The sequence below is a fragment of the Emys orbicularis genome, chromosome 2, assembly GCF_028017835.1.
Source record: "Emys orbicularis isolate rEmyOrb1 chromosome 2, rEmyOrb1.hap1, whole genome shotgun sequence".
NCBI lineage: Eukaryota > Metazoa > Chordata > Testudines > Emydidae > Emys > Emys orbicularis.
In genome coordinates this window covers 296,756,199-296,778,720 of record NC_088684.1, presented here as the reverse complement: position 1 = coordinate 296,778,720, position 22,522 = coordinate 296,756,199, and the positions used below count along the sequence as shown (strand labels likewise).

The following is a 22,522-nucleotide window of genomic DNA, read 5'->3' as shown; positions in this document are numbered from 1 at the left end:
GTCGGGGCTGACGGCTCAGTGTGAGAGACAAAGTATCACGTACGAGTAACGGGACAGAACAGTCTGTGCTAACTCATCCTGCCCCTCACGCCGACCCCAAACACCCCAGGGGAGGGGTCTGCCCGGGCCCAGGGTCTATGGGCGATGTTACAAAATAGTTCTTGCTCCAGGTTTCCATGCGGTGAGGAAACCTGCTGGAGAGATCCGTTAAGTGGCAGTTTCAGTGTATTGCACACGAGGCACTTTCCTGTTTCCGGGGGGGGGGGGGGGGAGAAGGTTCCTAAACCCCCAAGGTACCTCCCCGTGTGGGAGAGGGGAAGGCTGGTTAAAAACCTCTCGCACCCGCCAGTCGCTCACACAACCCCCAGCCCCACACGAGGCCAAGGCCCCTCTCCCAGGGGAATCTGTGGCACAGCCCGAGAGTCCCGCGAGGAGACGCAGCCCGAGGGGACGATGAGGCGTTTGTGGCTGGTGCTGCTGCTGGTTCTGGCGCTGGCCGGGGCTGCCCTGGCTGGGCCCGTCCTGCAGCAGCCGCTGGGCGTGGAGGGTCCCGGCGCGGTGGCAGCGCGTGATGGGGCATCAGCCCAGGTGGACGGAGCCCAACGGCAGCCGCTGGTGAGTCCTGCGCACGGGGCCCTGAGCCCGTCCCTGCAGGGAGGCTCTTTGCCTCGTGCCCCTTCCTGGGGTTCCCGGGGGGTGGGATGGGATCGGATACAGGGTCGCTCTGGCAGGATGCTCTGGGTGGAGCCAGGGACCCTCCCTCCCCCCGTCCCCACTGTGGGAATTACATCTCCCTACCCAGGGGATCCACGGCCCCCCAGAAATGACCCTGCCCCAGGGAGATTCTCACTGACCCCTGCCCTGACCAGTCGAACCTTCTGTATGGAGCAGACCCGGCCCCTGAACCTAGCCCCACCCACCCCCCGCCCTCTCCCCTGGGGGAGCCGCTGTAGCTGGGGAGGGCTGAGCCGGTGGATCAGCCGCCAGCTCCTCATCAGCTCAGGGCAAAGGGGCTCCCTGCAGAGCAGGAAACGCGAGCCGGGCCCCATGGCCAGACTCCGATTCAGGGCTGAGCGTTAGGGGGCAGGAGGCAAAGGGATGACATTGGGAGAACAATGGGGAGAAGCCTGCCCAGAAAAGCCAGGGGGAGTGTGAGACGTCCCGGCTGCAGAGCGCCCCCTGCTGGATGTGCAGTGTCCGTCACCCCACCACAGAGGTAATTCGCTCTCGGCCCCTGTGGAGCATCAGCGCCCGGCCTGAATCCCCACCTGCTCAGCCAATGAGAGTTTGCCGTGGTGAGGTAAGGCCCCGTCAATCTCCCTGCAGGGAGCTGGGGTGGAGCCTATTGATGTGGTTAAAATTGTCTCCCTTGCCCAGCCCCAGCTGGGAGTTTCCTGCTTTGCCCCCAGACTCCTAAACGCTGGGAGCCCAGACACTGCCCAGTGCCTAGGGCCCAATCATAGCTGCAGGGGACAGAGGCTGAGCAGGGCCTGCTCCTGAGCCCCCCACTGCAATACAGACAGGGCCTGGGCACAGCAGATCAGTGGGCGCGCCCCGCACTAGGAAGAGATGGGCTCGGCTGGAACCAATGCAAAGGGGATCCTGGCGGCTCCGGTCAGCACCACTGACCGGGCTGTTAAAAGTCTGGTTGGCGGCGCAGCGGGGCTGGCAGGCTCCCTGCCCGGCTCTGCGGCACAGCTCCCGGGAAGCGGCTGGCATGTCCCTCCAGCTCCTAGGTGTACGGGTGGCCACGGGGGCTCCACAGCTCTTATTGGCCAGGAACCATGGCCAATGGGAGCTGTGAGGGCAGCGCCTGCCACCAGGGCCAGAACACAGAATCACCTGGCTGCCCCCGAGCTGGAGCGACATGCCAGCCGCTATTCCATGGGTAAGCGTCACCCAGAGCCCGCGCCCTGCACCCCGTCCCACACACCAACTCCCTAACCCAGCTCAGAACCCTCTTCTGCACCCAAACCCCACACCCCCTCCCGCATCGCATCCACCTCCTCCAGCCCGGAGCCCCCTCCTGCACCCAAACTCCCTCCCAGACCCCACACCTCCTCCCACATCCCAACCCCCTACCCCAGCCCAGAGCCCCCTCCTGCACCCAAACTCCCTCCCAGACCCCACACCTCCTCCCGCATCCCAACCCCCTGCACCAGCCCAGAGCCCCCTCCCACATTCCGAACCCCTCAGCTCACCCACAGCCTGGAGCCCCTCCTATACCCCAACCCCTCATCTCTGGCCCCGCCCCAGAGCCTGCACCCCCAGCCCAGCCAGAGCCCTCACCCCCTCCCGCACTCCAACTCCAGCCTGGAGCCCCCTCCCACAATGAACCCCTCAGCCCCAGTCCGGAACCCCCATCCTGCACCCCAGTCCCCTGATCCCTGGCCCAGCCCTAGAGCCTGCACCCCCAGCTGGAGCTCGCACCCCCTCCCACACCCCAACCCCCTGCTCCAGCCGGGTGAAAATGAGCAAGGGTGGGGGAGAGGGAGCAACGGAGGGAGGGGGATGGAATGAGCAGGGCGGGGCCTTGGAGAAGGGGCAGGAGCAGGACAAGGGTGTTCAGTTTTCTGTGATTAGAAAACTGAAAACCCCAATGCAGACAAGCCCTGTGGTTCTCCCAGACTCGCAGCCTGGGTGGGCTGGGACCCACCCCCGGGGTCTCCCTAGTGCCGGCCTGGAGGGGGCAGCCATGGAGCGGGCCGGTGCCTCCAGCTCCTCCGGCCCCTAGCGCCGTGTCTCACCTATGTGTGTTTCAGGGAGCGAGAGTGAGACGGGACGTGTGGAGAATGTGGAGACCAGGCAGGCTCTCAGTCCTAGGCTTCCTCATTGTACGTGGAAAATAGAAAGGCTGAACAGGCGTCTCAGCTGGGGAGGGGACAGCAACACCCGTCACTTCGCTCTGGCTGGGCCCAGCCGGCCTCCCCTGCCCCACCTGTTCCCCGGCACTGCTGAGCTGTCCGCGACGGTTACATGTCAGGAGTGAACTTGCTGCTGGCTGCGGGGTACAGAAACTCCCAGCCCCTGCTGAGCGCTGCGGGCAGAGGCCAGGACTGGGCCCTGTCAGTCGTGGGATTCTCAGTCCCTCCGTGCTGGGCGATGAACCCACTTTGCTAAGCCTGGAGCATCCTGTGTCTTTTCCATTTATTCACTCGCACCAATAAAAGCAGGAACCTCTGAGCCTGGTTCCCTCATTCCCAATGGCCCCGGCTCGAAGGGGCGCAGAGCAGGGTCCCGTAGGCAGCCCAGAGCTCCCAGCCGCTGCAGTATCCCCGTCCCCACCCCTCTCCAGCAGGAGCGGTGCCAGGGTTTTTGCTGCCCTAGGCGGCAGCGCTCCTCCTCTGAGCATTCAGGGGGCCTGGGGTCTTCGGCGGCGGGGGGTCCTTCCGCTCCGCGTCTTCGGGGCACTTCGGCGGCGGGTCCCGGAGCAAGTGAAGGACCCGCTGCCGAAGATCTGGAGCAGGAGGACCCCCCGCCGCCGAATTTATGCCGAGGGCGGCAAAATGCCACCCCCCAAATCCTGCCGCCCTAGGCGACCGCCAAGGGTCACCTAGTGGAAGCGCCGGCCCTGCTCTCCAGTGGGGAGTAAGGCTGCATCCCCAGCACAGCTGGAGCGAGGCCCATGGAGCTGGGCTCCGCCCACCTGCCCATGGGAAGCACTAGGCCCTGCCCCGGCCTCCACTCTGACAGCTGGGACCCACTCCCACTGAAGGGAGTGGCCGGTTCCCAGGCTCCCAGCCAGGCCATGAGGAGACAGGGTGCCAGGAAGGGTCTTTGCTCAAGGGGACATGGGGCTGGATGAATCTCTAGGGAGAAGCCAGGCTCCCCTGGCCTCCCAGTGCTGGGGACCCCCCTCCCCTGGCCTGTATTGCCAGTGGGACCCAGCCACAGGTGCTGATCTTGGTTTTGCCGGTGGGTGCCCCACCCCGGCTTCGTCCACTCTCCCGAGGTCCCACCATCACTCCACCTCTTCCCGCCCCCACTTAGCCCCCGCCCCTAAGATCCACTCCCCTGAACGCCTCCTGCCCGCCCACCTCCTCCTTTCTGCCCTCTCCTGCCTTACGGGCAGAGAGGAGCGAGTGGCGGGGCAGTCCCTCGCTACAGCTGGTCGGCGGCGCAGACACTGAAGAGCTGATGGGGGCGCAGGGCCAGCTGCTGAACAGCTGATTGGCAGCCCCCCTAGAGCCACCAGAGCAGCAGCCCCGTCCAGCCCCGATTTCTCTGCAGGTGTTTGAGCCCCTGAGCACCCATGGAGTCGGCACCAATAGACCCAGCTCCCCAGGGGCTCTGCGATGGGCGTCGGGTCGTGGGGCAGGGAGGCTCTGCCCTAAGGCTGGCAGGGCAGCAGCTGCTCGTTGGCCCATGGAGTCGGCACCAATAGACCCAGCTCCCCAGGGGCTCTGCGATGGTGTTATACAAATAGAATAAAAACCAGCAGGATCTTATTAAGAGGGATAAGGCAAAGATGCCACATTTATTGTAAATATAATGATAAAGCAAAAGATAAAAGTAAACAACGTTGTTTGACTACTTATTTCTTATACACACACACACATAGAGAGAGAGAGAGAGAGAGGGAGAGAGATTCATTCACACAATCATTCATTCAAGTTCTGTATAGGTGTTATAGTTACCAGCCTAGAAGTTGCTCATGCCAAGTTACTGGCCAAGTATCTTGGTCATGAGGATGGAGCCGAGTCTGTGTCAGATGCATCTGATGCTCCTGGAGGCTGGCAGCAGAACCAGAGACTCAAAGTCATCAGTCTTGAGAGTCCATTCTTATAGGATTTAATTCCTATGTTAGTCTATGGGAGCTGTTTCATTCTGCTGTTGCTGACTCAATCAGCAGATGGCACATCTTCATTAACGACTTAGATATTGGCATAGAAAGTACGCTTATGAAGTTTGCGGATGATACCAAACTGGGAGGGATTGCAACTGCTTTGGAGGACAGGGTCATAATTCAAAATGATCTGGACAAATTGGAGAAATGGTCTGAGTTAAACAGGATGAAGTTTAACAAAGACAAATGCAAAGTGCTCCACTTAGGAAGAAAAAATCAGTTTCACACATACAGAATGGGAAGAGACTGTCTAGGAAGGAGTACGGCAGAAAGGGATCTAGGGGTTATAGTGGACCACAAGCTAAATATGAGTCAACAGTGTGATGCTGTTGCAAAAAAAGCAAACATGATTCTGGGATGTATTAACACGTGTGTTGTGAGCAAGACACGAGAAGTCATTCTTCCGCTCTACTCTGCTCTGGTTAGGCCTCAGCTGGAGTATTGTGTCCAGTTCTGGGCACCGCATTTCAAGAAAGATGTGGAGAAATTGGAAAGGGTCCAGAGAAGAGCAACAAGAATGATTAAAGGTCTTGAGAACATGACCTATGAAGGAAGGCTGAAAGAATTGGGTTTGTTTAGTTTGGAAAAGAGAAGACTGAGAGGGGACATGATAGCAGTTTTCAGGTATCTAAAAGGGTGTCATAAGGAGGAGGGAGAAAACTTGTTCACCTTAGCCTCTGAGGATAGAACAAGAAGCAATGGGCTTAAACTGCAGCAAGGGAGGTCTAGGTTGGACATTAGGAAAAAGTTCCTAACTGTCAGGGTGGTTAAACACTGGAATAAATTGCCTAGGGAGGTTGTGGAATCTCCATCTCTGGAGATATTTAAGAGTAGGTTAGATAAATGTCTATCAGGGATGGTCTAGACAGTATTTGGTCCTGCCATGCGGGCAGGGGACTGGACTCGATCACCTCTCGAGGTCCCTTCCAGTCCTAGAATCTATGAATCTATGAATTCCTGGACACATTCCTGGGCACATTCCTGGTGGCTCCAAACTGTCCAAAGTTTGTGTTTCTCATCCTTCCAGGTGATGGGGTGGATCCCAGTTTACCCTCCGGGGGTTTCTGGTCATCCACTTGACACATTCTTCGGCCGATGGAGACTTCCTTTCTAGGCTGGCACCTTCCTAACCATTTATGTATATCAAGCATTCATCAGCATACATTCCGTACCTTAACCATATTTTAATTTATTGTCTCCACCACTTTCGGGGTGTGTGCTAATTCATTTGAGACTCCCGGCCCTTTAATCACAGAGGGTGGGGGTCTGTCCTAGGAGCCGTTGCTATTACAGTGAAGTGAAAGTCACTTAATGGCTTATAGTGTTTGTTTACATTGTATCAATTACTTCAAGAACAAAGTCAATTAACTTGTTTGTAAGTTTTACGTAGTAATAAAGTATCTTTCACAGGATAGATACAATCAATGGTTTCTACAGACAGTAGCTTACAGGTTTTAACAGAAGACCCAAGAGATTTTTGTACTTGGTGAAACTGTTGGATTTTAAAGTGTGGGGGACAAATTATGAGAGGGTCACTGTCACTTGGGGGAATCACTGTTAGTACCTTCTTTAATATCCCTACATCTGTGTACCTGACCTTAGAAATATCGGCTGTCTACCTGTATCTCAAACCTGTGTTGTGTGTCTGGGTGACACCCCCCAGATTGACATCAGGGCTAGCCAGCGAGGTGTTCATGGCCCATTAAGGACACTCCACTTTCACCATGGGCCATTGAAGAAACTCATCCCACCCAGTAGGCCTTTCCTGTGGATGCCTCAGACAGCGAGGGGCCAATGGCTGCCCCCGTCATTCAGCAAACCATGTAAGGACATGTGGTGTGGACATGTGACCCTGGGCTCCATCTTGGGCCAGTAACTTTCCATACACAGGGGCCGTGGGCTTTGTCTGGGACAGTAAATTTCCATGCACATGGCAGAGGATATAAAAGACACCGGAGACATCTCCACTTTGCCTCTTTCCTGCTCCCGTTCTCTAAAAGGAGTGTTTGGAGCTGTGGACAGGGCCTTCCAATCTTTTGGCAGTTACCAGAGAGAGACTTTTGTAAGCCCAGGATCTGTTCCACCTCTGCTGTGATTCTGATCTATGAACACTGCAGATCTCTTGTATGTATGTGATTCTTTAACCATTCAATAGCTCTTTTATTAATAAATCTTGTGTTAGTTTACGAAGGATTGGCTGACAACGTGATATTCAGGTAAGACCTGAGAGACACATTGACCACAAAGAGATCCTTTGGGATCAGTCGAACCTCACATCTGGTGAATTGGGTTTTCAGTACCCCACACACACACACACACACACTAGATTAGACCTGTTTGTCAGGACGGGAGCCAAGGTCTGGAATGCCTAAAGGGGACTGTTTGGCTTCTGGTTAGCCAGTGTGGTGCTGCAGAAGCTCTTTTGTTACCGGTTCAGTGAATCTAATTATAGAGAAAACCACCAGTTTGGGGAGATTGTCTGCCCTGTTTCTTGCAGTCTGCCCTGAGTGTGGCATTCTCCATGTAGCCCATCCCAGGCACCTGGTCACAATGTTTATTACAATAGCCCAGTGCCCTGCAGTACAAAGGGGACTTTGTGTAACACAGAAGATATAGGGACAATTCCTTGGACAGCTCACACTTAGAGCCCATCGTCCTTTCTGAAATGACAAAGGTGCTGCCCAATATGGAATGTTCCTTATTCTCAAAACATAATGAAACTTTCCATAGTGGTTCAGCAAGCATGTGTCTAGAACCTCATGGGAACATCACACCTAGGTTATGTTTATAGTAACCGCAAGATAAAATAAATCCTTGGTAGAACGCAGCGTCAGATGCCTCGTGACTCTTTGTGTTTTCAAGTATCAGAGGGGTAGCTGTGTTAGTCTGAATCTGTAAAAAGCAACAGAGGGTCCTGTGGCACCTTTAAGACTAACAGAAGTATTGGGAGCATAAGCTTTCGTGGGTAAGAACCTCACTTCTTCAGATGCAGGTAATGGACTTGCAAGTAATGGTTCCATTACTTGCATCTGAAGAAGTGAGGTTCTTACCCACGAAAGCTTATGCTCCCAATACTTCTGTTAGTCTTAAAGGTGCCACAGGACCCTCTGTTTGTGTTTTCAGTCTGTCATTAAACCAGGCTGAATTGTATGTTAAACTGTCCAATGTCTGATCCACCTCACTCTTTAAAGAGATGCCAAGCCGGAACACCTCCATAAAGGTCAATGGAGTTACTCCACTCTTAAAATCTTGCAAAGATCCACCCATCACTCACCTGTATTCCTGGCTGACCAGCTACCTAATAGCATATTACCATGGTGGTATCTAAACACCTCTGTTATAAGGAGCTATCAACATGTCTATGTAATATACTAGTCTGGGGTCTGAATTCTTGTCTCTCTCTAGCTTCTGGTCCCAGTAATCGCACAAACCCCATGAGCTAAAAGCACCCCACAGTAGCTGTCAAGTGGTAGATGCCTGAGCTGCCCTGCAGCTGAAGCCCCGAGCCCCAGCAAGTGCTTCCCACAGGGCAGAAGCCCCAAGCTCCCCCCGCCCCAGTCTGGTAGGTGGAAAATGGGGGGGGGGACATGGGGTGCTTTGTGAGCCACATTTTAACTGTAAAAGAGCCGCATGTGGTTCGGGAGCTGGGGTTTGGCCACCCCTGGATTACAGTATTGCCTAGAGGGCCCTGCTGAGATCAGAGCCCCGTCATGCTAGAATCTTGCTGCACACACAGAATGAGAGACAGTCCTTGCTCCAATTACTCACAGTCTAAACAGACAAGGGAGACAGAGGAAGGATTCTTATTTTACAGACACAGAGACCGAGTGACTTGCCCAAGGTCACTGGGAGTCAGTGGCAGAACTGAAACAGTGTTCAGCAAGGTTCGGGGTTTGGTACACAGAGACCTCTGCCTTAGGGTGATCAGATGTCCTGATTTTATAGGGACAGTCCCGATATTTGGGGCTGTTTTTTATATGGGCTCCTATTACCCCCACCCCCACCCCATCCTGATTTTTCACACTTGCTATCTGGTCACCCTACTTTGCCTGCTTAACACAAGGGCAAACACCCCATTGAAAAGCCTTTTCACCAGCCAACAAGATAATGCGTTAATGAAGCAGGTGGGGTAGTTCATAACTCAATGCAGCATTAAGGGCCCGGCTATGCCCATAGCTCCGGGCTGGCTTTGGGGCAGGAGGGGCAGGAGTCACACCTCTTTAAGGGGATGGGGGGAGGGTTGGGGCATAGTCTCTCCCAAAGCTCCAGGGAGAATACCCATTGCCCAATGCAGCAGTGGTACGCCCCAGGGGCCGTGTCCTAGGCTATGTTGCAGGAATGAATGCAGAGATGGTTTATGATGGCCACATATGCGCCCTCTCCCCGCTCTCCTGCATGCCTCTGCATGAGGGGCTTCCACTGTCTCGCCCAAAATGTGTGAAGAGCTCAGTGTGGCCAGAGCTTGTCTCTCTCCCCAACAGAAGATGGCCCAGTAAAAGAGATTGACTCCCCCACCTTGTCTCTCTAATGCAATAGGCGTCTGCTTGAGTAATTTCCAGCTCTCCTCTCAGGTCTCCGGAACCTCGGCACACCCTGCGCTGCTGCAGTCAGGGGTGACTCTTTGAACCTGCTCCCCTCCACAGCTCTCAGACTCCTGCCCCTTTCGCGCTGCAGCCCGCAGCCCTGTTTCCTATCCCAGTGGCTCTCAACCTTTCCAGACGAGTGCCCCCCTTTCAGGAGTCTCATTTGTCTTGTGTACAGCGCCAGCTCCAGCATTTCTGCCACCCCAAGCAAAAAAAAAAAAAAGTCGCGATCGGCGGCGGCAATTGGAAAAAAAAAAAAGCCGCGATCGGCGGCGGCAGTTCGGCGGCAGGTCCTTCGCTCCTAGAGGGAGTGGGGGACCTGCCACTCCCGAACTGCCGCAGGTGCCGCCCCTCTCCCTTGGCCGCCCCAAGCACCTGCTTGTTAAGCTGGTGCCTGGAGCCGGCCCTGCTTGTGTACCCCCAAGTTTCACCTGATTTAAAAACTACTTGCTTACAAAATCAGACACAAAAATACAGAAGTGTCACAGCACACTGTTACTGAAAAATAGCTGACTTCCTCATTTTTACCATATAATTATAAAATCAATCAGCTGGAATATAAATATTGTACTTACATTTCAGTGTATAGTGTATAGAGCAGTATAAACAAGTCACTGTCTGTATGAAGTTTTATTTTGTACTGACTTCACTAGTGCTTTTTATGTAGCCTGTTGTAAAACTAGGCAAATCTCTAGCTGAGCTGATGTACCCCCTGGAAGATCTCTGCGTCCCCCCAGGAGTACATGTCCCCCTGGTTGAGAACCACTATCCTATACCCAACCCCTCTGCCATGGCTGCAGACACTATTGTAATAAAGGGTTTTTCCGGTCTCTGAAACATCCCAGCTCTGCCCTGGGGACTTCTGGGAGTAAGATCACTTCCTGGCTTGCTCTACTTCCCTTATCAGGTTACAGTTGCAGGGCCGGGCCAGAAGCAACGCCTGAGACCCAGAGCTACAGCAGCAAGCACTCGCCAGGGCCCCAGACTGCAGGGGGAAATTTTCCGGCTGTTGCAGCTGCGAGGATCCGCTTGCCATGCAGGGAGGAGAAGCTGAAGGGGCAATGCCAGCCGGGGCCACTCTGCAGGTAGGAGACAGGCAGTAAAATGTGCTCCAGTGGTGAGACAACAGGCCATATTCGGGGCTGGTGTGAACAGTTGCTACTTCATCTGTCAGTTGCCCTGCACCCGGCAGGTCTGAATGTGGCCCACTGAGGCCCATCTAGCCCTGCCTCCATTTATCAAGGGGCAGATCCAATTTTCCTCAGCGCAGCCGCCTGACTGATCTCCTGGCAAAGAGCTGTCTGTGTCGGAGCATCCTGCTGGAAAGTGACAGTGGGCGCCTCTGAGAGGGGCAGTCAGGACCTGACAGGCCCCCATCAGCCATTTTCCATGGGGCTAGTAAGCTGAGGAGAAGGCCTGAAGTGTTGAACGTTCACACTGCAAAGCGCCTTGCTCTAATGATGCTGGTTGGGGGTGGGGGGGTGGTTTAAATAAATGTTCTTTGTTTTTCATCCGAATCTGGGCTCCTACTGAACAACAAAACTCTCCACTGACAGCAGTGGGAGTAAAACGGGGCCCTTCACTTGCACGTAACAAGTTATCTTCCAACTTTCTGTTTGTTTGGGTGTCAGGGCCCGAGGCTGCTCCCCACGCTGACATCCAGAGAGGGGGAGACTGTCACTAGAATGGTCCCACACCACCCTCCAGCTGGCATTTGAGCTTGTCAGTTTCACGGGGCAGTTCTCATGCGGTATCACAGTGCCGCAAAGTTTAGATATCACTTCAAACCAATAATGTTATGAAACCATTTCAATTAACATCAGCTTGTGCAGCCCCTTTTCCTTTTAGAAAGCTCAACACTGGCCTTAATCTACCTAGTGCTGCCCCTTCTAAACCCCTCTCTGTTACAAATCCTGGAACATTTCCCTTTACCTGTCCTGGGGCAGGGACTGTCTCTGTGTCTGGATAGTGCCTAGCATAATAGGGCTCCAGCCTCACTTGGAAGAAGAGGCGTAGTGAGCGTATTGTAGGTGCAATATAGTTCAAAACCCACGGCTAATAAAGACATGTGACAAGCCTGCCACCCTGCAAAACGTCATAGTGGTTATTTATTACATCTAGCAAAGTAACCTGCATTACACAAAGCAAAACAAATTCTATGTTGCTTCCTCAAGCTCGCTCTGAATGAAGCTCTCAAAATAACAACCTACTGTAGTGTAGTGGTTAGAGCAGTGGACTGTGAGCCAGGACACCGACCTCCTGTTTCCGCTCTGGTACTGACTCAGTGTATCAAATAATTTAGGCCAAAGCGATATAAAGTGGCCACTGATTTTGGGTGCAGGTGTCAGGAGGTGGCTGCAGAGAAGGTGCTGAGTAACGCTTGCAATTCCAGGTCCCGGTGACGTTTGAGGACGTTGCCATCTATTTCTCCCGGGAGGAGTGGGAGATGCTGGCAGAGTGGCAGAAGGAGCTGTACCGGGACGTGATGAAGGAACACTATGACAATCTGATTTCCCTGGGTAAAAGTCCATTTTCTTTTTATACTGTCTGAGCTTTGCAAAATTCACCCATGTGTTTTAAGGGTGGAGCTCACCTCCAGTCATGCATTTCCTAAATTGCTGGGCCTGTTACAGTAAATCCCTAAGGAGGGTTTACAAAAAACTGAACAGCTTTGTTCCTGTTTTCTATTTCCAGCTGTCATGTGTCCACACAAAAAGCAACCGTATTGTTTCAATCCAAAATGACATGTATTTTAGATTAAAGGAAAACAGCAACAAGAAAGAACAAAAGAAAAGTCTCCATGAAAGAGCAAAGTTCCCTCCCAGCTAACCTAAATCTCCCTTGCTGCAAACTAAGCTAACTACTTCTTGTCCTACCCTCGGGGGACATGGAGAACAATTGATCACTATCCTCTTTCTGACAACTCTTAACATATTTGAAGACTGTTATCAGTTTCTCCCGCCCCCCCTGCCTCCCAGACTTCTCTTCTCTAGATTAAACATGCCCGGTTCTTTCAACCTTTCCTCAGAGGCCAGGTTTTTTAAATCTTTGATCATTTTTGTTGCTGTGCTCTGGACTCTCTCCAATCTGTTCTCTTCCATAACCAGCTGCAGCAACTCTGATAGCAAAATGGCTGCCTCCCCTGCAGAGAGGCAGAGGTCTTAGAAACGTAAAGGAAAACGAAGGTGTAACAGTTTCAAGCTACATACACCAAGCTAGCTGCAGCCACAGCTTCTTGCAAGCCCGTTGTTCAGAGGACTGGCCTCAAACTTGCAATGGAGGCCTAGGCTGTAACCAGAAAGTTTGATTTTTAAAAGTGATTTAAGGGCAGGGGAGGGACGTAATTGGGATCTTACTGCAAAAGGAGCATCCATTTTTAAGGAGCAGCTGGATGGTGGAAGGGGGAATACCTTGATATCTATGCTTTAAATCCATTCATAATACACGGTGCCATTAGCAAAGGGAGGGAACTGGTGTCAAACCATTCACACGGCTTTGTAACAAGCATCCCATGGTGGCAATCCAAACTATAACATCCTCTGATCTGCGTCCCCACAAACAGGCCAGGCAGGCACCAAGCCTGACGTTTTATCCCGGATCGAACAAGGGGGAGAGCCGTGGGTTGTGGATCAGAAGGAGGAAAGAGAGAGGCTGGAATGCACCTCGCTTGGTGAGTAGTTATAACCTAAACTGTATCAGACCTGCTCTGACTATAGACCCCAGGGCTGGGGCAGGTGCCCGTGTCACAGGCTCCTGCCCCAGTCTCTCTCCCGCGTGGTTTTCGTCAGCAGGGCTGTTCTGGCAAGTGTCAAACCCACAAACATGCATGCCCAGCTCACCCCCTTCACCGGCTGACTCTTTGGCCCAGGGTCGAGCTGGGAAGCTGGCAGCAGGCAGTACACTCCCAGGATTAATAGGGGGTTTGGGCAGAAATCTTGCTCCAGGTCAGAATCCCAACCAATCTTACTTCCCAGTGCAGTGTCAGACTGACGCACGCACGCACACGCACACACACACCCTCCCTAATCACTGGCATTATCACCTCCTGCATGCCTTTCAGAGGCCCTACATATAGCAGCCTTTTATGTTTTGTCCCAAGGGTTAAACCAAGTCCCTGCTGGTGCAACTCCACTGAATTTCACCTATTGTCTCCACTCCCAGGCCCTCCAGAACCCTCCAGCCCTTCCCATACCTCTCTCAAAGCATTACCCTAGGGCAGGGCTCCAACCAAAGCAGTAAGTGCCCTAGGATCATAGCAATGTAGGGCTGGAAGGGACCTTGGGAGGTTATCTAGTCCAGCCCCCTGCGCTAAGGCAGGACCAGGTAAACCTAGACCGTCCCTGACAGGGGTTTGTCCAACCTGTTCGTAAAAACCTGCAGTGACGGGGATTCCACAGCCTCCCTTCGTAACCTGTTCTAGTGCTTAACTGTCCTAAGAATTAGAAACATTTCCCTCCCAGCCAACCTAAATCTCCCTTGCTGCAAACTAAGCTAATTACTTCTTGTCCTCCCCTCGGGGGACATGGAGAGCAATTGGTCACCATCCTCTTTCTGACAACTCCTAACATATTTGAAGCCTGTTATCAGTTTCCCCCGCCCCCCTGCCTCCCAGACTTCTCTGCTCTAGATTAAACATGCCCGGTTCTTTCAACCTTTCCTCAGAGGCCAGGTTTTCTAAACCTTGGATCATTTTTGTTGCTCTGCTCTGGACTCTCTCCAGTTTGTCCTTAAGTGCGGCACCCAGAACTGGGCACAGTGCTCCAGCTGAGACCTCATCCGTGCTGAGTAGAGTGGAACAATGACCTCCCGTGTCTTACATACGACACTCCTGTTAATACACCCCGTAATGACATTAGCCTTTTTCGCAACTGTGTCGTATTGTTGAATCATAGTCAATTTGTGATCCACTATAACCACAAGACCCTGTTCAGTAGTGCTATTTAGCCAATTATTTGCCATTTTGCATTTGTGCATTTGATTTTTCCTTCCTCAGTGAAGCCCTTTGCACTTCTCTTCACTGAATGCCATCTCCCTGCTTTCAGAGCAGTTCTTCAATTTATCACCATCATTTTGAACTCTAATCCTGGCCTCCAAAGTGCTTGCAACCCCTCCCAGCCTGAGTTCATCTGTAAATTTTAGAAGCATATTCACTACTCTATTATCCAAGTCATTTAATACAATTATTGACTAGTACAGACCCAGAACAGACCCTTGCCGACCCCACTTCATAGATCCTCCCACTTTGACAGCGAATGATTGATAACTACTCTTTGAGTTCAGTTTAGCAACCAGTGGTGCACCCACCTTATGGTAATTTCATCTATACAACGTTTCCCTAGTTTGCATATGAGAATGTCATGTGGGACTGTGTCAAAAGCCTTACTAACATCAAGGCATATCACATCTACTGCTTCCTTCCTATCCACTAGCCCAACTACCCTGCCAAAGAAGGAAATTAGATTGGTTTGACATGATTTGTTCTTGACAAATCCATATTGGCTGTTACTTACATTATTATCCTCTAGGTTTGAACAAACTGATTGTTTAATAATTTGTTCCACTATCTTTCTGGATATCAAAGTTAGGCTGACTAGTCTATAGTTCCCCAGGCCCTCCTTTCCCCTCTTTTTAAAAATAGGCACGATGTTTGCCTTTCTCCAGTCCTCTGGGTCCTCACCCATCCTCCGTGAGGTCTCAAAGATAATCCCTAATGTTTCCAAGAGGGCTTCAACTGGTTCCTTAAGTACCCTAGGGCAGTGGTCTCCAAACTTTTCAGGGTCGCACCCCCCTTTGCCCCGTCCGCCCCCCCGGAGCCAGGGCCGGGAGCGGGGCCGCGGCTCCCGGGGTAGGGTATGTGGGCAGGGGTAAGGGGGCCAAGATTGGGGCCACAGCTGAGGGTGGGTCTGGGACCAGAAGCAGGGCCAGGAACGGGGCCAGAAGCCGGGGCTGCGGCTGGGGGCGGGGCTGGAGCAGAGCTGGGAGCAGAGCGTGGCTGGGTGGTGCTCCCTCCCTGCCCCCCGTGGGGGCTGCCCTGGGCCCCACCAGTCCCCTGAATTTTCCTCCGTGTCCCCCTATAGGGGTGCACCCCTCAGTTTGGGCACCTCTGCCCTACGGTGAATTTCATCAGGCCCTGCTGACTTAAATGCATCTAACATCCAAATATTCTTTAACCTCTTCTCTCCCTATTTTGGCCCAAGATCTTTTCCCTTTGTCATTAATATTAATTGTGTTAAGCATCTGCTCACAACTGACCTTTGTAGGAGTGTCCCATTTTTAGGGGTATCCCCTGTCATTGCGGATGAGCTGATTCTGCCATAGAAACCCCTCCCCCCACTGCGGAGGAGTAAACCATGAAGTAATGTCTGGATTCTCTTCTCCAGAGGGTGCAGGCCTGAGCAAAACTGAGGAGCAGCAGCAGGAGGAAAGGCCTGAGAACTTGGAGCCACAGGGGCCTTTACCGAGTAGGTCGGAAGAGAGAGTTTTCCAGAGTCCTGAGCAGGAAGAAACTTGCCAGAGGCAGCGCAGGTCGCTGAGACTGCAGCGGATCTCACCGAGGAATGAGCCAGATGCCCCAAGGGACTGTGAAAGGGGTGGCCAGGAACCTCCGAGGCTCCCTGTGCAGGAGAGACCGAAGACGAGCCAGAGCCCACCTACGTGTGAACTCAGCTTCAAGGGAGAGAGAGACCTTAGCACAGACAAGTGCAGTGTCCACAAGATAAAGGATCCACACCAGTGCCAAGTGTGTGGGAAGTGCTTCCGGCTACGGCAGGACCTCAGGAGGCACCAGAGGATCCACACGGGGGAGAAGCCCTACCTCTGCCTTTACTGTGGGAAGAGGTTCAGCCAGACTGCCAATCTCTGCACCCACAAGAAGATGCACAGAGGGGAGCGGCCGTACCCCTGCACCACCTGTGGCAAGAGCTTCCGGCAGAAGCAGCAGCTGGTGTCACACAGCCGGATCCACACGGGAGAGCGGCCCTACCCCTGCACGCAGTGCGCCAAGAGCTTCCGCTGTAAGCAGGGGCTCAGGGTCCACCAGAAAACCCACGTGGGAGAGGGAGGCTCTGAGGGGAGCCAGGCCAAAGGGCGGGTCTTCACCTGCCCCAAGTGCAAGGCTGTCTTCACTCACAGGCACGACTTCCTCGTGCACCGGCGAGCGCACGCCGCCAGCGAGCAGCCCTACCAGTGTGCCGACTGCGGGAGGTGCTTCAGACAGCGGCAGCAGCTGATTCCGCACCGCCGGATCCACACCGGGGAGCGACCCTACAGCTGCCCTCTCTGTGGGAAGAGCTTCCGGCGCAGGCAGGAGCTGACCACGCACCAGAGAATCCACACGGACGAGAGGCCCTTCCGCTGCCCCGAGTGCCCGCGCAGCTTCAGGGAGAAGCAGAAGCTGAAGAGACACCAGAGAATCCACACAGACGAGAGGCCCTACGCCTGCCCAGAGTGCGAGCAATGCTTCCGGCAGAAGCAGCAGATGGTGTCTCACCTCCGGATCCACACGGACGAGCGGCCCTACGCCTGCTCGGAGTGTGGGAAATGCTTCCGGCGGAAAGACTCCCTCACCAAACACCAGAGAACCCACCAAAGGGCCCAGACATAGGGCTTGTCTACACTACCACTTAAGTCAATGTAACGTACATCGCTCGGGGATGTGAAAAAGTCCCCCCCTCCGCCCCCCCGAGCAACGCAAGTTACATCGACTTAAAGCACTGTCCACACCGTGCTATGTCGGCAGGAGACACTCTCCCGCCGACATGGTTTCCTCCTCTCGTTGAAGTGGAGTAATTATGCCGACGGGCGAGCGCTCTCCCATCACACAGTGCATCTTCACCATACGCGCTACAGCGGCGCAGCTGCATCGGTGCGTGGTAGTGTAGACTAGACCATAGTCAATGCAGTCGTCCTGCCCCAAACTCCCTCCTCGTTTCCCCCACGGAGGGGAAACCCCTTCCGCAGGGACTCAGAGAAACCACCCCCGGAGCCATCACCCCTTCATAGCTCTCGGCAGAGAACAGAGGGGAAGAAACACCGCAGACACACATCCACCCCGGAGAAGGCGAAGGAGCTGCACCTCCATTCCCTCAACGGGTCCAGGCAGCCACAGTCTCACATTTATTGTTTCTTTGATGTATTTGAATCATTATAGAGGGACCTTGTCCTTCCTGTGAACCCCGGTAAAGCCCTTCTGTTCTCTCCTCTGTGTAGTTGTCCTAGGACAGGCAGGATTTCCGAGCTCTCTGTATTTCCCTGCCCTGTAAAGGGGCAGGTCGGTTGGGTGTATGTGAGGTTCCCTGTGTGGTGGGAGAGGCATACGCAGGTGAAAACCATGACACGGTGCAGTAGTTTAATAGATTCATAGAGCTGAAGGCCAGAAGGGACCATTAGATCATCTAGTCTCACCTCCTGTCTAGTACAGGCCAGTCAGTTTCACTCTGTTACCCCTGTATTGAACCCAGTCACTTGTGTTTGACTAAAGCATCTTCAAGAAAGGCAACCAGGCTTGATCAAGATATGGAGAATCCACTCTTTCTGCGGGTAGTTTGTTCCAATGGTTATTCACCCTCACTGTCAGAAACATGTGCCTTATTTCTAACTTGCCTTTGCCTGACTTCAGCTTCCAGCTCTTGGTTCTTGTTGTGCCTTTCTGCACTAGATGAAAGAGCTCTGTAGTGCCTGGTATTTTCTCCCAATGAAGGTACTTCTATATTGTGATCAAGTCACTTCTCAATCTTCTTTGCGATAAGCTAAACAGATTGAGCTCTAAGTCTCTCATTGTCAGGCATTTTCTCCAGCCCTTGAATCCTTTTTCTGGCTGTTTTCTGCACCCTCTCCAATTTGTCCACATCCTTTTTAAAATGTGGACCCCAGAACCAGATGCAGTATCCCAGTACTAGCAGTCTCCCCGGTGCTCTATACAGAGGTAAAATCACTTCCCTACTGCCCTGTTTGCACACCCAGGATCACGTTAGCCCTTTTTTGCCACAGCATCGGACTGGGAGCTCGCACGAGTTACTTGTCCACTTGGTACAGGGGTAGCCGTGTTAGTCTGTATCCACAAAAACAACGAGGAGGCAGAAGCGCGCGGAGGTGCCAGTCCTTAAGGTGCCACCCGACTCCTCGTTGTTTTTGGCCACTAGGACTCTAAATCCTTTCCAGATTCATTGATTTCCGGGATAAGTCCCCCATTCTGTAGGGATGGTCTGCATTCCTTGTTTCTAGATCTATAACTTTGGGTGTGGCTGTATTTAAATGCATTGTGTTTGAATGGACCCATTTTACCAAGCAATCCAGATTGCTGTGTATGACTGCCCTGTCCTCATCATTAGTCCACACCCTGCTAATTATTGTGTCACCCACAGCTTTGATCAGCGGTGATTTTATATTTATGTCCAGATCACCGATGAATGTGTTAAATAGCACAGGCCCTAGTGCCAATCCCTAGAGAGCCCCACTAGAAACACTCCCCTTCAGTGATGCTGATGCACCATTGACAACTACGTTTGGACCTCTGTCCGCTTGCCAGTTCTCAATCCTTTTAATTGGGGTTTTATTGCTATCGTACAGTGCTCATTTTGTAATCAGAATGTCATGTGGTACTAAGTCAACCCCCTCACAAAAGTCTATTATATTTAGAATTATCTTTGTCAACCAAACATGTAATCACACCACAAAATGACATCATGGTTTGTAACAAGACCTATTTTCCATAAAACCATCTTAACTGGAATTAATTATATTCCTATCATTTAATTCTTTATCAACTGAATCCTGTATCAGCTTTTCCATGATTTTATCCAGGATTGACATTAGGCTACCTGGCCTGTAGTGCTCCAGGTCATCCCACTTGCCTTTTTTGAATATTGGCACAATGTTACCACTCCTCCAGACTTCTGGAATTTTCCTGATATTTCAAGATTTATTAAAAATTAACATCAGCGGACCAAACTTAGGTCTCTTGGGTGCAAGTTATTTAGGCCCACTGATTTTAAAATGTTTATCCCTAGGAGATATTGTTTAACATCCTCTTTGGTTACTAATGGATTGGAAAGTACTCCATCATCCTCATATGATATGAGTACATCATCCTGCTTCTTTCCAAATACAGAACAGAAATATTTATTGAACACTTCTGCCTTTTCTGCATTATTATTAGTGGAGGGAGGGATAGCTCAGTGGTTTGAGCATTGGCCTACTAAACCCAGGGTTGTGAGTTCAATCCTTGAAGGGACCACTTAGGGATCTGGGGCAAAAATCAATACATGGTCCTCCTAGTGAAGGCAGGGGCTGGAGTCAATGACCTTTCAGGGTCCCTTCCAGTTCTATGAGATAGGTATATCTCCATCTAGTAATGGGCCTATACTATTGTTGGATTTCTTTTGTTCTTAATACACTTAAAAAACTCCTTCTTATTGTCCTGATTCATGTCAGCTATGGATGTTTCCAGCTTCCCTTATCAATTTTCTACACTTCATAACTTCTAATTTGCATTGATTGCTATCTAGTCCCTTTTTCCCCCATTTGTTATACTGTATATTATTTTTTATTTCTAATTTATGCCTTCAATTCACCTCTGAACCAGGATGGCCTTTTAACCAAAGTCATCTTCTTTCTTGATTGTAGAATTGTGGCTTTTTGGCCACCTAATAAACTCTTCTTAAAGAACTCCCAATTTTTCTTCAAATTTTTCTGTCTAAATTTTTCATCACAACCAATTTCCTTTAGTCTAGGGAAAATTTGCCCTTTTGAAGCACCAAGAATGTATATTACTAGTTGGGACTGTCCTCTGTTTGCCCATGTTGAATGTAATGTGCATGACCATGTGATCTTATTGTTCCCCTCATCCCCACATCTCCAACTTCCCTCCTATTGTTTTTTATACTTATGTTTTGTTCTAATTAGATTGCAAGCTCTTTGGGGCATGGACTCTCTCTCTATGTTTGCATAGCCCCATGTATAGTGTGGCCCTGATCCGGCCTCCAGCCTCTGGGTGCTACCACCTTACAAATAATAATTATGAAAAGATGATTTCTCTGATGTAATCTGGAGGTCGGTGCTCATCTGACAGAAAGCGTCACAGTCTGGTAGCACTGTGCAAAACTGGTGAAAAATGTCTCTGTGAAAACTTGCAGAAACATTTTTGTGTGATCTTGGGCCCCTCATATTTCACTTTTCTGCTCATCCAGACCGTGCCTAAATATTGCTTTTTCTTTCATAACATTTAAAAAATGTTTAAAAACCTTTCTGTTCTATCCCACCATCTGAAACTCTCATCTGTGCGCCAATAGTCTCCAATCCTGATGACCACAGTCTTCTCTGTTTCAGCTTCCACAACGCCTTATTGGCCCTTTCCAATTCATCCAAAATGCAGCTGCTAAGGGCCAGGAAGCCATGGAGGAAAGCACGGACTTCACTTCTGGAAATGATCACGAAATTGCCAGAGAGCTCTGGGGGAGGGATAGCCCAGTGGTTTGAGCATTGGCCTCCTACACCCAGGGTTATGAATTCGGGAGTCCCTATAAATGATGAAGGCTGGGAGCTGCAGGAGTGTGAGGTAAATATGCCTCAGCTACTTCCTACTTCCGGGAAATAAAATTGTCACCAGAATAAGACAAATGATGACAGCCGCTCGAGAGAGGGATTCTAGATGGATGCCCGGCTGGTGAAAGGCCAGGAACTTCCAAGCATTTAATGTTGTTGGGATTAAAGGGATGAAGTTGTTGCCTGTGACTGGATCCTGTACAGAGGACACCATGCTAAGCATACTCAATACCGTCCATCTGGGCAGTGAGTAATGTAAGAGTAGAGCCTGATATAGCTTGTCTGGTCTGACCTCCATCTAAACAAGAGATCGGCAACCTTTGGCACGCGGCTCGCCAGGGTAAGCACCCTGCCGGGCCGGGCTGGTTTGTTTACCTGCCATGTCTGCAGGTTGGGCCGACTGCTGCTCCCACTGGCCGCAGTTCGCCGTCCCAGGCCAATGGGGGGCTGCGGGAAGCAGCGGCCAGCACATCCCTCAGCCCGTGCCGCTTCCCGCAGTCCCCATTGGCCTGGAGCGATGAACCGTGGCCAGTGGGAGCTGGGATCGGCCGAACCTGCCGACGCGGAAAGTAAACAAACTGGCCCGGCCCGCCAGGGTGCAAAGGTTGCCGATCCCTGATCTAGACTGTACGTTTACTAGCTGGCTGTATTAGCTGGCGGTGGTTGTTTTGGGATGATATTATATTTTATTTGCGTTTGATTTTCAAAAGGAAAAAAATAGGAATTTTAACAGTACCACTGAAATCAGCAGATACTGGCGCTTGTCATGTGGTGGGGGATTCTCTTTTGTACTAGATTGGGGCTAGGAAATAAAAATCAGTCTCTTGCCAGCAGTCCTGTGTGTCACTCGTTTCTAACAGGAACAGCGCCCTCCTGGATTGCAGCCTTGAGACATACCTTTTAGCTGCACAGCCTCTAATAAAGAATAGTTCGTATAGGCCCAATTGCAGGACCATTCCACAAGTGGGAATATTTGTATCTATGTTTGCAGTGTGGTTGTAGCCATGTCGGTCCCAGGATAGTAGAGGGACAAGGTGGGTGAGGTGAGATTTCTCCCACCAACAGAAGTTGGTCCAATAAAAGGTACCACCTCACCCACCTTGTCTCTCCAATATTTGCAGCTCTCTTTTATCCGTGTCTCTGTGTAACACAAGTTGTTCATCATCTGGATGTTATCGAGTTTGGTTAGTTCCCTTCATTACTGCAGAAGACAATTGACTGTGTGTATTTGTTTAACTTGATTTTACAATGATTTATATACAAATGATATGATTCAGGCTGCCCGGGAGAGATTTATGGTCTGAACTATTCCTGGTGCCTCAGGAGACAAGGAAATTGTAGACATGGACTCATAGATATTTCATATCGACGTAGGGTATATCTACACTGCAGCGCGGGGTAGACAGACACGCACTAGCTCAGCTTGAGTTAGTGTGCTAAAAATAGTAGTCAGGGTAGCACAGGATAAATCCGTGCAGACCCCTTGCGTATGTACTCGGGTGACAAGTCCAAACTGCCACCTAAGGTATCCCAGGTTGCTGACGCTTACCCA

General features: G+C 51.6%; 2 protein-coding genes across 2 annotated transcripts; both read left to right on the top strand.

Annotated features, from left to right (window-relative positions):
* The first annotated feature begins 10,364 nt into the window (after nt 1–10,364).
* LOC135875255 (zinc finger protein 34-like) lies at nt 10,365–21,802 on the top strand. The gene is made up of 4 exons (XM_065400263.1): nt 10,365–10,514; nt 11,822–11,948; nt 12,992–13,099; nt 20,755–21,802. The coding sequence occupies exons 1-4, from the start codon at nt 10,464–10,466 to the stop codon at nt 20,805–20,807; spliced, it is 339 nt and encodes a 112-aa protein (XP_065256335.1). The 5' UTR covers nt 10,365–10,463; the 3' UTR covers nt 20,808–21,802.
* LOC135875076 (zinc finger protein 660-like) lies at nt 15,788–17,062 on the top strand. Its single transcript, XM_065400055.1, has one exon. It carries the CDS (start codon nt 15,788–15,790, stop codon nt 17,030–17,032), a length of 1,245 nt encoding a protein of 414 aa, XP_065256127.1. The 3' UTR covers nt 17,033–17,062.
* Nucleotides 21,803–22,522: the final 720 nt, after the last annotated feature.

Excerpts from the sequence above, each read along its gene's own strand:
- LOC135875076 (XM_065400055.1), top strand. The coding sequence starts at position 15,788 with ATGTCTGGATTCTCTTCTCCAGAGGGTGCAGGCCTGAGCAAAACTGAG.
- LOC135875255 (XM_065400263.1), top strand. The coding sequence starts at position 10,464 with ATGCAGGGAGGAGAAGCTGAAGGGGCAATGCCAGCCGGGGCCACTCTG. Across the intron at positions 10,515-11,821 it reads CAGCCGGGGCCACTCTGCAG|GTCCCGGTGACGTTTGAGGA; the intron begins GTAGGAGACAGG and ends TTGCAATTCCAG. Across the intron at positions 13,100-20,754 it reads GCTGGAATGCACCTCGCTTG|CTTCCACAACGCCTTATTGG; the intron begins GTGAGTAGTTAT and ends TCTCTGTTTCAG.